This window comes from Pteronotus mesoamericanus, unplaced genomic scaffold, assembly GCF_021234165.1.
Source record: "Pteronotus mesoamericanus isolate MK-2021 breed Mesoamerican mustached bat unplaced genomic scaffold, CSHL_Meso_final contig_130, whole genome shotgun sequence".
Classification (NCBI taxonomy): Eukaryota; Metazoa; Chordata; class Mammalia; order Chiroptera; family Mormoopidae; genus Pteronotus; species Pteronotus mesoamericanus.
Window position 1 is genome coordinate 14146695 of NW_026555060.1, and position 14726 is coordinate 14161420.

The following is a 14726-nucleotide window of genomic DNA, read 5'->3' on the forward strand; positions in this document are numbered from 1 at the left end:
TGTTGTAATTCAGAACCTATAGGTAGGACAGGAAATTCAAAAGTAGAATTACAAACAAAGTCAAATGCTCTGGTCTTATACTAATTTAATTACATGCTAAATACTCCAAATGGACCCATTTGGAAATGAATATAAAATACTGGCATTAATTCTTAGGACTAGAAAACTACCCCCAGGGCTTTGTACATATGACTATGTTCTATAGGCATTGGAACCATGGGGTTTAATAGAGAATGTGGCAACAAGCCAAGACATACCACCGGCCACTGTGCCCTGGACCCCTGTCACCACAGGCCCTCTTTGTGCATTCCATTAAAATTAAGACACTGGGCAAAATCCTTAAGAGAGTCTTCAGAAGATAACACAACTATAATAAAAATAGGAAGTCTTTTCATGTCAGTTTTCTGAACTGTCTGGGAGCTAACCAAAACATATAAAATAGTAATTGAAAAAGAGGGAAAAGTTTGTCAATATACACACTAAAGGGGAGGGGTCTACATAGATAAAGGAATGTGCATTCATGGCTCCGAAGAGATTATTCTTTTAAGTTTACTGTTTTATGTTAATATATTCAAAACATTAGCATGTTTTAAATAATTATTTTATCAATAAATTTTATTTTATAATTTTTATATTTTATTTTAAAGTTCTAAACGAAGAGAAGTCTTAGCAAGCAGTGAAAGTTACTAGACTGACAGTGAAGCAAAGCAAATCAAATCACTGTTGCACCACTTGTGGACCAGGGCGCTGCACTGAGCTGGGAGTGGATAAAGACTGGGAGGGACTGCCGTTTTCTGACAGCAAATCCTTGCAAAAGGAAAAAGATGCTATGCATCAAGAGAAAACTCTTCTACTTAGACCAAGGAAATGAAGCTATTGAACAAATACAGTATATCGGAAGAAGCACAATGATATTCCAGGCCACTCTGCGCCGACTTGCTGATATATAGCTGACTATTTCCATGATAAGCATGATGGGCACTCAGAGGCTGGAGGGCACTCGGGATGCAGACACTGGACCAAGTGTTAGAATCTGCTCACCTTGGTATTTTGAAGAGTGCGCGCATGGGATGCAGGTCAGCCAGTGGAGGGTCTCCATCCCCTAGTTCAATTGCTGTGATCCCCAGGGACCACGTGTCACATCTGGAATCATACGTGGTATCCAATTGCTGCTCACATGCAATCACCTAGTAGAAAATGAAAAATAAAAGGTGAAGTTTGTGACTTTAACAAACATGTAGCACCCTGCCTGATGTAGCTCATAGTCCACAAGTGTTTGATTCCCAGTCAGTGCACATACCTAGGTTGCAGGTTCAGTCACCAGAGGCAACTATCGATGTTTCTCTCTCACATCGATGTTTCACTCCTTCTCTCTCTCCCTCCCTTCCTCTCTCTCTCTAAAATCAATAAGCATGTCCTCGGGTGAGGATTAAAAAAAACATGTAGCAAGATGTTTAGAACAATGTGTAAATGTTCAAGCTGATGAAGTTTGATAGCTATGAGTAAAGGCAGTAACTTGGGAGAGTAAAAGCTCAAATTGTTATCAGTCATAGTAGTTTCATTCTGAGAACAGAGACTACCTTAGCAAACACAGGTTTGCAAACATAAGGGGAAAAGCTTATGAAAAGAAATATTTTTGAAAATGTCAAACAGAAAGGGCAAAGAAACTGAGCCCCAAATGCAAAGAGATAGGATCAAATGCACAGCTTAAGATTGTGCAATCAGTCATTCCATGAACATCTGATGAGTAAATGAAGTCATACATCTTGGTGAGATAAAGAACATATCTTTAGTGAATTAAAAATGAAGGCGGTAAAGAAAAATAAACTTGAGAGCCACTAAATGGCCTTAATCTTTCCTGGCAACTAGAAGGCAAGGGTACCCAAGGGAGGAATGAGACAATTTGAAGGAATGCAATAGGTTTATGCCATTAATAAAAGAAAAATATAATGAATAAGAATAAATATTGTTAAAAATGTATCAACACTTATCTGGGAGCACACTAAAGTGTAAAACTACAACAAGGTTTTTAAAAATTTCACTAATCAAAGGATATAATTGAAAAAATGTTTCTTTTTGCAATATTATAAGATAGTATTACATGGAAGAATTACTAAAAAATTACTTCAGAATTTATTTCTAAATATGCAAATATAAATACAGATGGACTGCAATTAATAATAATAACATCAATGATCACAAAAAGAAAATTGAACTTTACACTTTTTAAAAACTATGTTTTACACTTATAATTTTTTTAAATTTTGTGAATTCCAACCCATAAGATAAATAAAGACATGATTTGGGGATGATGGCAGGTAAGAGTTTTATCATTTAACTGTAGAACTATGAAATGATACATGAATCAAAAGAACTACAAGGCCCTGTCTGGAACAACAGTCCGTCTTTCTGGCCCCACTTAATTTCAGGCCTAACACATTAAAATATCCCTGTGTTGGCACACTGGAGTTTACTTGGCCACATTTACATACATGCCATCCATATGAAGGAAGGGTGATTCCTTCATAAATATGTCTTTATTCATAACTGATACTAATGGCAAGTACAGAAACAGGTTAAATATAAACATATGGATATGATTAAAAACTAAAAGGAATGCAACAATAAATGTAACATGTAGGACAAGAGTTACTCCAGGAAGGATGCAAGAAAGTGGGATAGAGGAAGAACATAGAAGCAAATGTAGGTTCTTGGGTTGGGTAGTGAATTCATGGGCAAATAGACAAGGGACCATAAACCAATCCAATTTTTAGCTCCTGAAGGCCAATAATAAATACATAAATAAATTATATCTGTGCGTGTGTGTGTGTGTGCATGTCCTTCAATCTATCTCTCTCTCTATCTATCTATTCTATGAGAGACAGAGAGAGAATATTTACCTCCATAAGTTAAGAGTCACTATGAGGATGGGGACATCATATTACTCAATACTTCCCAACTCTTCCTATGAATATAATTTTAAGATCACAGTGGAGTGAATTGCTAAAATGAGAGCATAGCCTGAAGTACTGGGAGCAAGCACAAGAGTCCCAAGTTTTGTATTAAAAATTCATGTGACAATATAAAATGGAATATTACTCAGCCATAAAAAGAATGAAATCTTAACATGTGTGACAACACGGATGCATCTAGTGGGTATTACACTAAGTGAAATATGTCAGTCAGAGAAAGACAAATACCATATGATTTCACTTAATATGGAATGTAAAGAATAAAATAAACAAACAAGCAAAATAGAAACAGACTCATAGATACAGAGAACAGAGAAAGTTGCCAGAGGGGAGGGGGATTAGGGGACTGGGTGAAAAAAGAAGGAATTGGGAGGTACAGATTGATAAGTTACAGACTCACAAGGATGTAAAGTACAACATAGAGAATATAGTCAATAATATTGTAATAAATATGTATGTTGCCAGGTGGGCACTGAAAATATTGGGGGGAACACTTTGTAAAGTATATGATTATCTAACCCCTGAGCTATACCTGAAACTAATACAAAATAATATTGAGTGTAAACTGTACATGAAAAATAAAATGTCAAAAATACAAAAATTTCGTTTGACAAATATTCATGTAAGTTATTGCTCATAATAGCCAAAAAGTGGAAATAACTCAAAGGTGCATCACCTGGTAATTGATAGACAAAATGTGGTATGTGTATGTATACAAAGGAATATCATTTCACCCATTAAAAGAGTGAAATTTTGATATATGCTACGACATGGATGAACATTGAGAGAAAGAAGCCAGACACAAAGGCCACATATTGTATGATTCCACTTATAGGATATGTACTGAATAGGCAAATCTATAGACAGAAAACAGATTGGCAGTTGCCTAGTTTAGAGGAGTTTGGGAGGGGATGGGAAGTGACTGTAAATGAATATGGGATTCCTTTTAGGGGAAATAAAATGTTCTGAAATTAAATTGTGATGATGGTTGTACAACCCTGTATATATATACATATATACTAAAAATAATTAAATTATACATGTTAAATGAATGGTATGTAAATTATATCTCAATAAAGCTGTTAAAAATAAAACTACATTCATATGAATTTTTCATTCTGTTGTACGTGTTTGCCTGCCTCACCATAAAAGTGTTTTTTGCCCAATCCTTATTTTTTTTCCAAGTATTGTTATTTTATGGCTTGACACAAGTGGTCCAGGACTATCTCCCCATAGGCTTAGGTGAATTTATTCCCTAATTTGCCAGAGACATTCTTGGTTTATGCTTGCTTTCTTAAAGTCATTAGAAATACCATTTCCTTTCACTCTCCAAAGTGTCCTGGCTTAAACAATATATCATGTAGTCACCAACCACAGTCACTATTTCCTGTGTTGCCTTCATCCTGACATACATGTACCCCAGTTTGGGAAGGATGGCTTTATGTAACCAACAAATGCTACCTTTAATCTAGAATTTAATTTAAAAATGTCAAATCAAGAATTCATGTCCAACTGATAATTGATTTGAACAAGTCTGCCTGTCTAGTAACTGCACATTAAGAAGTGTAAATTTTAATTATTAGCTCATTTAATACTTTGGTAATTAAATTTTAGATAGATCAAAATATTTACTTTTACTCATAGAGTGATTCCAAAATCTATTAATTAAAATCATTTTTACTAAATGGCAAATTTAAACATAATAATGGCTTAGTTACTGTAAATTAACATATAAAACTAGATGATCAATTATTGTTAATTATATAATAATAGAATGATTATCTCTTATAGTATTTCTTATATCTAATATTATTAATAGATGTGAATAAGATGCAATGTTTGGTTTATAGCTATATGCTATATTTTATTAATTTCTCAGTTTAAATGTTTTTCATAAGATTTTAAAACTAGCAATATATCAGGATAAGCTATAAAATCTTATTCTACTTTACTTTTGTTTCTATGACTATACTCTTTATTTTTATTCTAAGATGTAGTCCCTGTTAAAAGTTTTTAAATCCACTGGAGTTTTTAAAAGTTTCTTAAGATAATTTATCCTTTCTGCATATTTTATTGCTACATTAACAATATTTTTGCAAGTAATAATTAAATTACTATTTAACAGTATGGCAGGATTAAATCCTCAAATTTAATTATAAGATATTGCAATATTAATGTGGTATTTGAACTCCTTTTCCTCCCTTCTCCCCTCAGAAAATTGTAGGTAAATAGTAGAGGAAAGGTTGCAAAGAGAGTTTTTAAAAATAAGCATTCTTTTCTGATAAACATAATTAAAAACACTAAAGGTGTTAACAGTGATTGTGGAGAGAAGATGTGACTCTAGAACACTCTTCTCCTCAACTATTTTGGCAGTTTCTCTACATCCCAACAGCAACAATGGAAAAAATCTACTAAAGCTGAACACAGTTCCCAAGCAGTGACTCACTATGGAAATCTGTTATATATGTTAACAGACCTGAATCTGATCTTAAACAAAGGCTAATTTTCATATATTTCTAAAATAATTTAAAACTGGAATCTAAATATCATTTATATGAATACATGCTAAGCAATTAAAATGAAAACAAATTTAATGAAAAATTAAGGCTGCAAGCCGTTTCTCCTTAGCTCCTTTGATTCATTCACTCATTCATTCATTCATTCATTCATTCATTCATTCATTCAATGCTTCATTTGCTAATTTATTCATTCGCTGCTGATTTACTGAGCACCTCCCAAGTTCCTCCTCAGGCATGCAAAAACCTCACATAAAAACACCACTGACAGTTTCTTCTATTCTAGTAATATTCTAAAATACATATGGAGATAGATTACTCATTAAAAGGAAAGTCAGAGAGGATCAATTATTACATTTGTCTCCCTAAAATTTTGTCTGACCTCAGGAGCCATCCAAAACGGTGTTCCTACGGAAGTATTCCGACGGTGCCAGGTGCTGGTCAGCTGTGCAGACACACCTGGAAGGAAGAGGCAAGACTTCTTGCATTAATTTCTCATGTAAAGAGATTCCCATTGCAATAAGCTTCCTTACAAACAAATATTAAAATTCTGTTCCCTTAAGCTGCCACTGGACTTGAACTTCACATTAAAGGATCCTAAGTCAGGATTTTTGCATAGCCAAAATACAGACTGGTCCTCCTGTTTTCTATTTCCAAACCTGTTTCCAAACCGTTGCATCCTTTAAAGCCTCATTTCAAGTTTTAGGTCCCCCATGCTGACCTTTAATCTGTTTCATCATACTAACCTCTGTTTCTTTTTACCTTCTACATTTTTAACGATTTGTCTGTATTACATATTTCAGCATGTATTGTTACTTGAATGGTTTGCTTCCTAACTCCCCTCTCTCTGCTCACTATCAAATTCTGGTGAATCTGAGAATATTTGTGGTGGTATGCACATGGTGGGTGACTGGAAGAGTCAAATTAACAACATCCATTTAAAGTAACATCATTAATAGAATCCATTATTTTCCTTTAGAGAGAATATAGACCAAAGGACTACAATGAATAGCCAAGTATTTAAATCATGCCATCCCATTCATTCCATCTGGTTAGACATAATCCTAACTGACCGTCCAGAAAATTAGGAGGAAAGTCTCTTGTCTTGCATTTTACACTCCTGCTCTTCACATGGGGGCCTGGTTACTTCCCTCTGGTGCTTCAGTGCTGCTTCCCTTGACCTTCTCTGGACTTGATGGGTTATAACCAAATCATGGGCTTTCATTCCCTGATTGCCCTGTTTTGAAAAGTACCTCCCGGGTGTCACATTTGTTTTAGGCTCTGGATGTTTATCTGACAAGCCAAGTAGAACAAGGCACTAATAGAAATTTAAAATTGGATATATTTGATTCCTCTAAGGTGGCATTTGACATTTATCATGAAATTCAACCAAATGAGCATTTTACCAGTGGAAATATACTTGAGCAGAGGGGCAGGTGCTAGTATGTTTTGGTTCTACATTTATTCCATCCCTTAAGGACCAACTCCATCTAAATGTAAATCTTGTCCTAAACAGACTCTTTATTTATGTCCTTCAAATTTTGCCTTTAAAGAAGTTTATTTACAAAAAAAAAAAACTTCACTAAAACTTTTTTTTTCAAATTCAAAGGAGATTTTCTAATTTGTGCTTGAAGATTCTCCTTTAAATATTTTCTAACAGACTATGTGATGACAAGAAATCAATATTTAATATCACATTTCTCCAAAAGACATCTTCTACTTTACTTCTACTTCTACTCCAGGTCTTCCACCTTTCAGAAAAATAAAATTAAATCTGAACATTTTATCTTGTTTTTTTCTGTTAACTAGAGGCAGAAATGATTAAGCATGAATTTCACAGTAGTATTAGTATATAGTAATTTATTTATGTGAGTGGGAAAATATACAAATTGTAAAGGCAATTTAATTTAAAATGGATTCTAAATTTGTTAAAATTTAAGGGTTTCTAAATATTTATGAAAAAATTTTAAATTACATTTGACCCTTGGTGGACATTTTTGTTTCAATTTCATAAAGAAAATTTAAGAATTCAAATGTCAAGTTACTGAACTTCAATTTCCATTCAAGTTACTGAATGGAAAAGGAAAGGAAAAAACTAAAATGAAGTAAAAAATCAGAAGTATTGCTTCTGGCAGGAAAGAGACATTTTAGATTAATCATGTGTGATATATTTTTTTCTCTTTCTGGATTTGAAAATTATGTCATAATTGGCTTCTTTCAGTAAGTATTCATGTCTTGGCATCTGAATTTATAGACATTGACAGCAGGAAATATTTATGAAAGGATGCTGAGAAAAGGTTTTTAGGGGTGGGGCATATGACTCGAGGTAGACCATTCAGTCTCTCTCCCTTAGAAAAGTGAATTTTGAGTGGAGACACTGAGGGAGTGAGATAGCTAGAGCTGAGTCCACCAATGGCAAGGCCTAAGGATTAGTAGAGGTGGTACTGCACCTGAGGTCCAAGACTGCCATCGTTCTTTTCTTAGGAGGCTGGATGATCCAGCTTCTCCCTTGACTTTGTAAGTCAGCAGCGTTGTTTTCAGTTCTTGCCTCAGATGGTCAGTGAGTTTCTATTCCTTACAACCAAGAAACCCTAACTAATACAAGACCCTAATGATTTTACACATGAAGGAGCAAATGTTTGGCCTCCAAACCCTTTAATCACACATCCCAAACAATAAAAAACTTTTGAGCAAGTACACTGTACATAGATATAGATAAAGATAGTCTACTGTCTAAATATCTACTTGTACATTAATATAGACATTATGAAATATAAAATGAAGGTAATTTTAAAGGATGAGATTAAAATAACTGTAATAGAGGTATAAGTATTTCTTTCTGCATGCCAATGATATTTTGCGAACACCCTAACACTCCCTTCAAAGTCCACTGTTCTAAGGAGTGCTGGGGTAATGAATTACAATGCTCCTAGAGTCTCATATATGTGTCTGTTGAGATCCTACAGAAAGAATGTTTTATACCTGGTTCCTGTAAACTGCATGGAAACAAGAAAAATTCAGCCCTGATTATAAAGAAAGTAAAACAAAAAGTATCAAAATAAGTTCAGAAGAAAAAATACAACTATGTAGAATGAGAAATTGGTGAGTCAGAGAATAGTGGATGATTATCACATTAGAAACAGGACACACACTCAACTATGAAAGTGACAGGGGAGTTGTTTACCAAATCTCATGTTTGTTGACTGTTTCTACAATGACTGTTAAACCTCTAGACCATTTACTGACACAACCAAACAGCTTCGAAGCTAAAAAGCAACTTAATGGTTCTAAAGTTCATTTCAGATTAGTAAACTTTAGCTGGAGAGAAAAATGAGTTTCCTGAGGACAAATGGCATTTTTACTCAATATAAATTCTCACAAGGAAAGTAGTTAAGGAGGTTGGAAAATATAAAATTCTATTAAAAAATGATTGACACAAATGACTTTAAAAGGCAACAGGAATTCAAATGATAAGTTCAGGAGCCCTAGGATGTCAGATTAGCAAAATCATCTTGTCCAGAGAGGAACTAATGGAATAAGTCACCAAAGTAAACAGTTATATAAGCATCTCAAGGGAGAAAAATGGCAAAGGGTGGAAAATTCCAGGCAGCAAGTTGGGATAATGAAAGGTTATTGAAAGAACAGGAGGCCAAAAAGAGATCAGAACTGAACAGAAAACAGACTAGTAGAGAGGATAATAATCCATTAAAAGTCAAAAGCATAGAAACATGAAGGAAGTTTATGTTAATGATTCTTTAGCCCTTTGCTTGATTATACTGCTGGGGAATTTAATGCTATTTTAGGCCCCTTCAATAAGGATTCCAGGGCTGCTGATGGCTGCACAGCAAATCTGTTCTGTATTGCACTAGTCCCATTTCTAGGAAGAAAAATGTACAGGCTTCATACCTGAGGTCAAAGGGTCTCTTAGGGTCTTAGCAAGTCGAACAAACATCATATGTGTGGTTTCCAACATGGTTCAAACATACCAGAAAATTTCAGGAAACTTGATTTTCTATAACCATACAGTAAAACCCTTGCCATCTCCAGATACCAAAGGGAAGACCATGGGATTTTTTATTTGTTTTGTTAAAAACAAAATACTGCAGGAATAAGAACTGAAATTATAAAAATATGGAACTATTTCAACAAGAGGGGCCATAAAATGTATGGCACCATCCAATATCTTCATTTTGGTAATGAGGTTAAGACACAGCAATAATTAATCTTATGAGTCAAGTTGGCTGAGCCATGGGACCCAGATGTTTGGTGAAACATTATTCTGGCTGTTTCTGTGAAGGTGTTTTTGAATAAGGTTAACATTTAAATCAGTAGATTTTGAGTGAAGCAGATTATTCTGCATAATGTGGGTGAGGCTCATTCAATAAGTGAAAGGCCTTAACAGAGCAAAGACTGACCTCCACTGCAAGTTCTAACAGCAGATACCATTTGGACTTACTGCACCTCTTCTTTGGGTCTTCAGCTGCCAGCCTACCATCAGATTTTGGAGTTGCCAAGACTCCATATGTATATGAGAGAGAGAGAGAGAGAGAGAGAGAGAGAGAGAGTTTGTGTGTGTGTGTGTGTGTGTGTGTGTGTGTGTGTGTGTGTGTGTGTGTGTGTCTTCTGTCTCTCTGGAGAACCCTAGTACAGATTTTGGTACTGAGAGTCGTTGTAGAGGAACAGCATCTTAAAAATGAGCTTTCTGAGTTGGTTCTGGTGCTTCTGCAATTGCTTTTCCAATCTCATTAGATTCAAAGACACTAATGGCTCTGTTTCCAGTAGTAAAGAACACTGATAGTCCATGGGCATAATGTGCAAAATACTGGCCTAGAGATATGGAAAATACTGTCATTGGATACTTGCAGTCAAACACTTATAAGAGGTACAGTTCAGGGTGACCATCTATATGATCTCTTTAAACATTTTTGTCAAACTATTAAGTATAATGAGATTGGCTGGTTGCTTCTAATATAACTGGTCAAAGTGAGGACAGAAAAGGATGAGCTTGGAAATTCAAACTTCCAGCTCAAGTGCTGCATAAAGGACCTGAAAGCTTCTTTGTCTGCCCTCAAAAAAACCTTTCTCTCCTGTAGCTGAAGAGATTGCTGAAAACCAAACCCGAATCTCATCTTGCAAGTGGCTGAATTGCAAATTAATTTCCCAACCTCACAGGGTGTCTACCGTTAAAGTGAGGGCATTGATTGAAAAGGAGTGAGATCCTGAAAATTGGAATGTGGACTTGTTGAAGTTGGGGACATTGAACTTCTAAATTATGATGAGTCTTCTTTGTTGGTACAATTAACCTTTCTAACCCCATTGAAGGATATCAACCTTGAGTTGCCCGAGGAGACTGTAATGGCCTCCTCTGATGTACGAGTAGTTGCCTTATAAGACACTACTTACTCTCTTCCAGGACCCACCCTAACTGCCTCTCTGTACTTCTAAACCTATAATTAGACTTAAGCCCTAACACAACCCTAAAGATGAGGTACAAAAGTACAAAGTACTACTTGATTTTCAAAGTTACACAGGGATTCAGAGAATATGTGTGGGCATGGACATTAAGGGTGAGGCATAATGGTGGAAGGAACATAAATCTGGATCAGACTCAATTTATTGATATGAGGCCACTAAGCAGAAACATTGGATTTAATATTGCAGCTGGGGGGTTAGAAAGCCTCTCTATCAGTTTGTTTGGTTGGTTGGCTCAGAAATGGATCAAATAGTGGTTCCCAGTACATGAACTGGTAATACCAAAACTACATTAGTTTACTTTGCAGAAGGGATTCAAAGGCTTAGGAAGATTGGAACGTTAGAGTGGATTTATCATTTAAGACCTGCTCACCCAGCGTAGGAGAGCCCACAAGCTATTTGTTTCAACAGAACTGTGGGAAATATGTTTTTGAGGGGAGCCTCAGCATCCTTGAACAGCTCTGGTAACCCTCTTCTCTGTAGGCTAGAACTTGCAATGGCTACTGCTGCTGCCACTACACAGGGACAGCTAACTGTAATAGGAATAATTGGATCACAGGATGGCAGGGGCCAAGTGGTGACCCTCATTTACAAAAAGCAAGGTGGACATGGTTACCATAGTGGGCAGCAGAGTCAAAGTACTAAGAGTCTGACAGTGTTGCCTATCTGATCTTGTTGTTCCTAGAAGTTGTAGATGGGAAGCCTACTAAATTCTGACTTGATCTGTATAAGCAAAATACTTCTAAGTTAAGTGAACAAAAGTGAACTTGAATCATAAAAACAGACAGTCACAGCCCTTCAATTATTTCAAGACTTCAGGTACTTTACAGACCCAGAAACACTTGAACAAAGGGGAGAGCCCCAGCACACTGCCAAAAATTTATACTGTTGATTTTTCTCCAACCTTCCAAAAGGGACCAATGGCATTTTCCCAGGGTGACTGTGCACTGGGGACAAGGAAATAACCAGACTTTTCTGGGATTACTGGACACTAACTCTGAGTTGATATTCTAGGAGACCGATCCCTCAGGTAACTATGTTCCACCAGAGCAGGGACTTAACAGAGGTGAGGTGAGCAATGGAGTTTCAGTACAGGTCTACCTCACCATGGGCCCTGGCTTTTGTTTTCTCCTTGTTGATTGAGGAGATGGAAGTAAATCAATGATTCTTCATTACTCTTGGGCTATGTAGTGAGTGTCATAAGTTTTATATTTTTTCAATAGGAAATTCATATTCCCACATTTTGCATATAAGGGATATTGGAAATCTTCTGACATCCCTGTACTTAATACAGCAAATGAAAGTCGAGGTTATCTCCAGTTTTAACATTTAATGAGTCCATGAGGTAACACAAGGTACTTGATTCTATGCAACCACCACTTTTATCAATACTAATATGATTTCCCTTAAAATCTATCTTCTCTTCAGTCCTCCTGGCACTAGATCTTTCCCTTTCTTTAATACTCAACTCGTGTAACAGAAATGGTGTAATACTTTCTCTAAAGACATCAAGATTACTGCTTGCACAATTTACAATAGCCAAGTGTTGGAAGCAACCTAAATGCCCATCAGTAGATGATTGGATCAAAAAATTATGGTACATATACACAATGGAATACTACGCAGCAGAAAGAAAAAAAGAAGTACTAAACTTCGCAACAGCATGGATGGAACTGGAGAGCATCATGCTAAGCGAAATAAGCCAGGGGGCGAAAGACAAATACCATATGATCTCACCTATAAGCGGAACCTAACCAACAATGCAAAGAAGCAAGGCAAATATGACCAGCAACACTGAAAGGAAAAGAAATCAACAGAGACAAGAGGGAAGGCGGGGGCAGGGAAAGGGAAGGGAAGGGGAAAGTCAAGGAACATATAGCAAGGACTCATGGACAAAACCAAAGGGGAAGAGCTGAGGGAGGGAAGGTGGGAGGGGGCAAGGGAAAGAGGGGGGGAAGGCAGAGACAAATGTATTTAAAAAGTAAATAAATTAATTAAAAAAAAAAGAAAAGAAAAAAAAAAAAGATTACTGCTTGCTATGCTCTCCTTGGCTTTGAACACATGAATTATGCACCTAGAGCTGTCTGTGCCATTCAATTATGTATGACTTTGTGTGTGTATGTAGCACTGAACCTCAGTTATAGAGTTGAGTATATATAATACTTCTCATTTAGGGTTCATGATCACTGATCTCTTATCTTACTTTTCCATTCACCTCTTCCATTGTCCTGCAGACTAAGATAATTTACTTCTAGTTCAAAACACTTATTTTACAATAACTTTACAATAAGAAAAACTGAAGGGCAAAAAGGTAATTCTTAAAAAAATATAAGGAAAGTCTTTTTTGGTTCACCAAAAGTTATCATACCATGGAAAGGCATACTTGGTAGCTTTTATTACAATTTTTACAGCTGCACTGAAGAAATTAGTTTGTTTTGCGTTAGGTAAATCTCTAGATGTAAAGTTTTCCTTTCTCTTTTTCTAAATAAAAACTTTAAAAATGTCTGAAATCCATTCTTAACTTCATAATAGAATTTTTAGGTATGTAATTTTATTTCAACAATTAAAAACTAAAATTTTAAACACCTTCAGAATATAGGACAGTGCACATTAATAAGAAAAAAAATTCTCTAGAATATTTAGAAAATATCTTTGTTTCTCTCGCTCTCTCCATAATCCTTTTAAAAATATCTTTATTCATAGTTATTTGCAGAATAGGCCAAGGCAGGCTTGCTTGTACAGTATCAACCCATTCCCAAGTCAGGGCTAATTGGATTAAAAAGGGATGTCTGACCCGACTGGTTCAACTGAGTTCCTTCTCTCACTCTTCATTCCTTTGACTTGAGATGCTAAAAATATAGGTCGGTTAACTGTTGGCAATGGACCCATAAGGTTATCCAGATTGGGAAGGTGGAGGCTGCATACTGAGTGGCCTCGATGGGCAATTTAGTAACTCCAGAGACTGATCTGTAGACATTCAAAGGGGAGCAGATTAGAGATTTGGTTTCTCAGTGTGACAGCAAGAAGCAGCAAGCGGTAGTGGTTGTTGCCTTCCATTCTCCCGTTTCAGTTTCAGTCCCCTTTGTCCTGCTCCTCTTCTCTGCAGTTACTTTGGGTTTCTTGTCGATACAACTAAATACCTCCCTGACCAAGACATACCACATTATCTACAATGTTGAATAGTTTTAATCCAACTTAATGTTCAGCTCAAGGAACACTTGATTCGACAAGTTCAGCTGAAACTACAAAACTCTCTTTTAGAGCCCATTTATGGTTTTGCTTTATATAACAAAAGAATTATAAATGTCTTTCCTTTCAAATAAAGGTCACCTACCCAAAGCAAAAAAAAAAAAAAAAAGTCTAAGTAAAATATTAATTTTTTGTATAGGTATGAAAATTCTAAAGCTCTGACATATTTTAAAAGTGGTTCTTCCCCCTAGTTTTTCCCCAACATATTATTTCTCTTTTTGTGTGACTTTATTTTAGACTCCATTATTTTTCATTTTCATTTTCATTTGCAAGGAGATTTAATTACTTGGAAATTTGAAAATGGGAGAAGGTTTACAATCAAATTTGGGCCATCTAAATGTTGTTGGTATTTTGTAAAATTTTTTTGGTTATTTTATTACAGTTGTCCCAATTTTCCCCCCTTTGTCCTCCTCCACTGATCCCATCCCCCACTCCCACAGTTATTCCCACACTGTTGTCGATGTCCACTGGTAATTCATACATGTCTTTAACTAGTCTCTTCCCCTTCTTTCCACCA

General features: G+C 35.8%; 1 protein-coding gene across 1 annotated transcript in view; it reads right to left on the reverse strand.

Moving 5' to 3' along the window:
* The window catches only part of MYO3A (myosin IIIA), a 199902-nt gene that overhangs the window by 155782 nt on the left and 29394 nt on the right, over window positions 1-14726 (reverse strand). Inside the window, exons 5-6 of the mRNA XM_054590298.1 lie at window positions 5871-5947; window positions 1042-1187 (exon numbers count right to left, since the gene is read on the reverse strand). Coding sequence (XP_054446273.1) covers window positions 1042-1187; window positions 5871-5947 — 223 coding nt within the window. The remainder of the gene's footprint in view (window positions 1-1041; window positions 1188-5870; window positions 5948-14726) is intronic.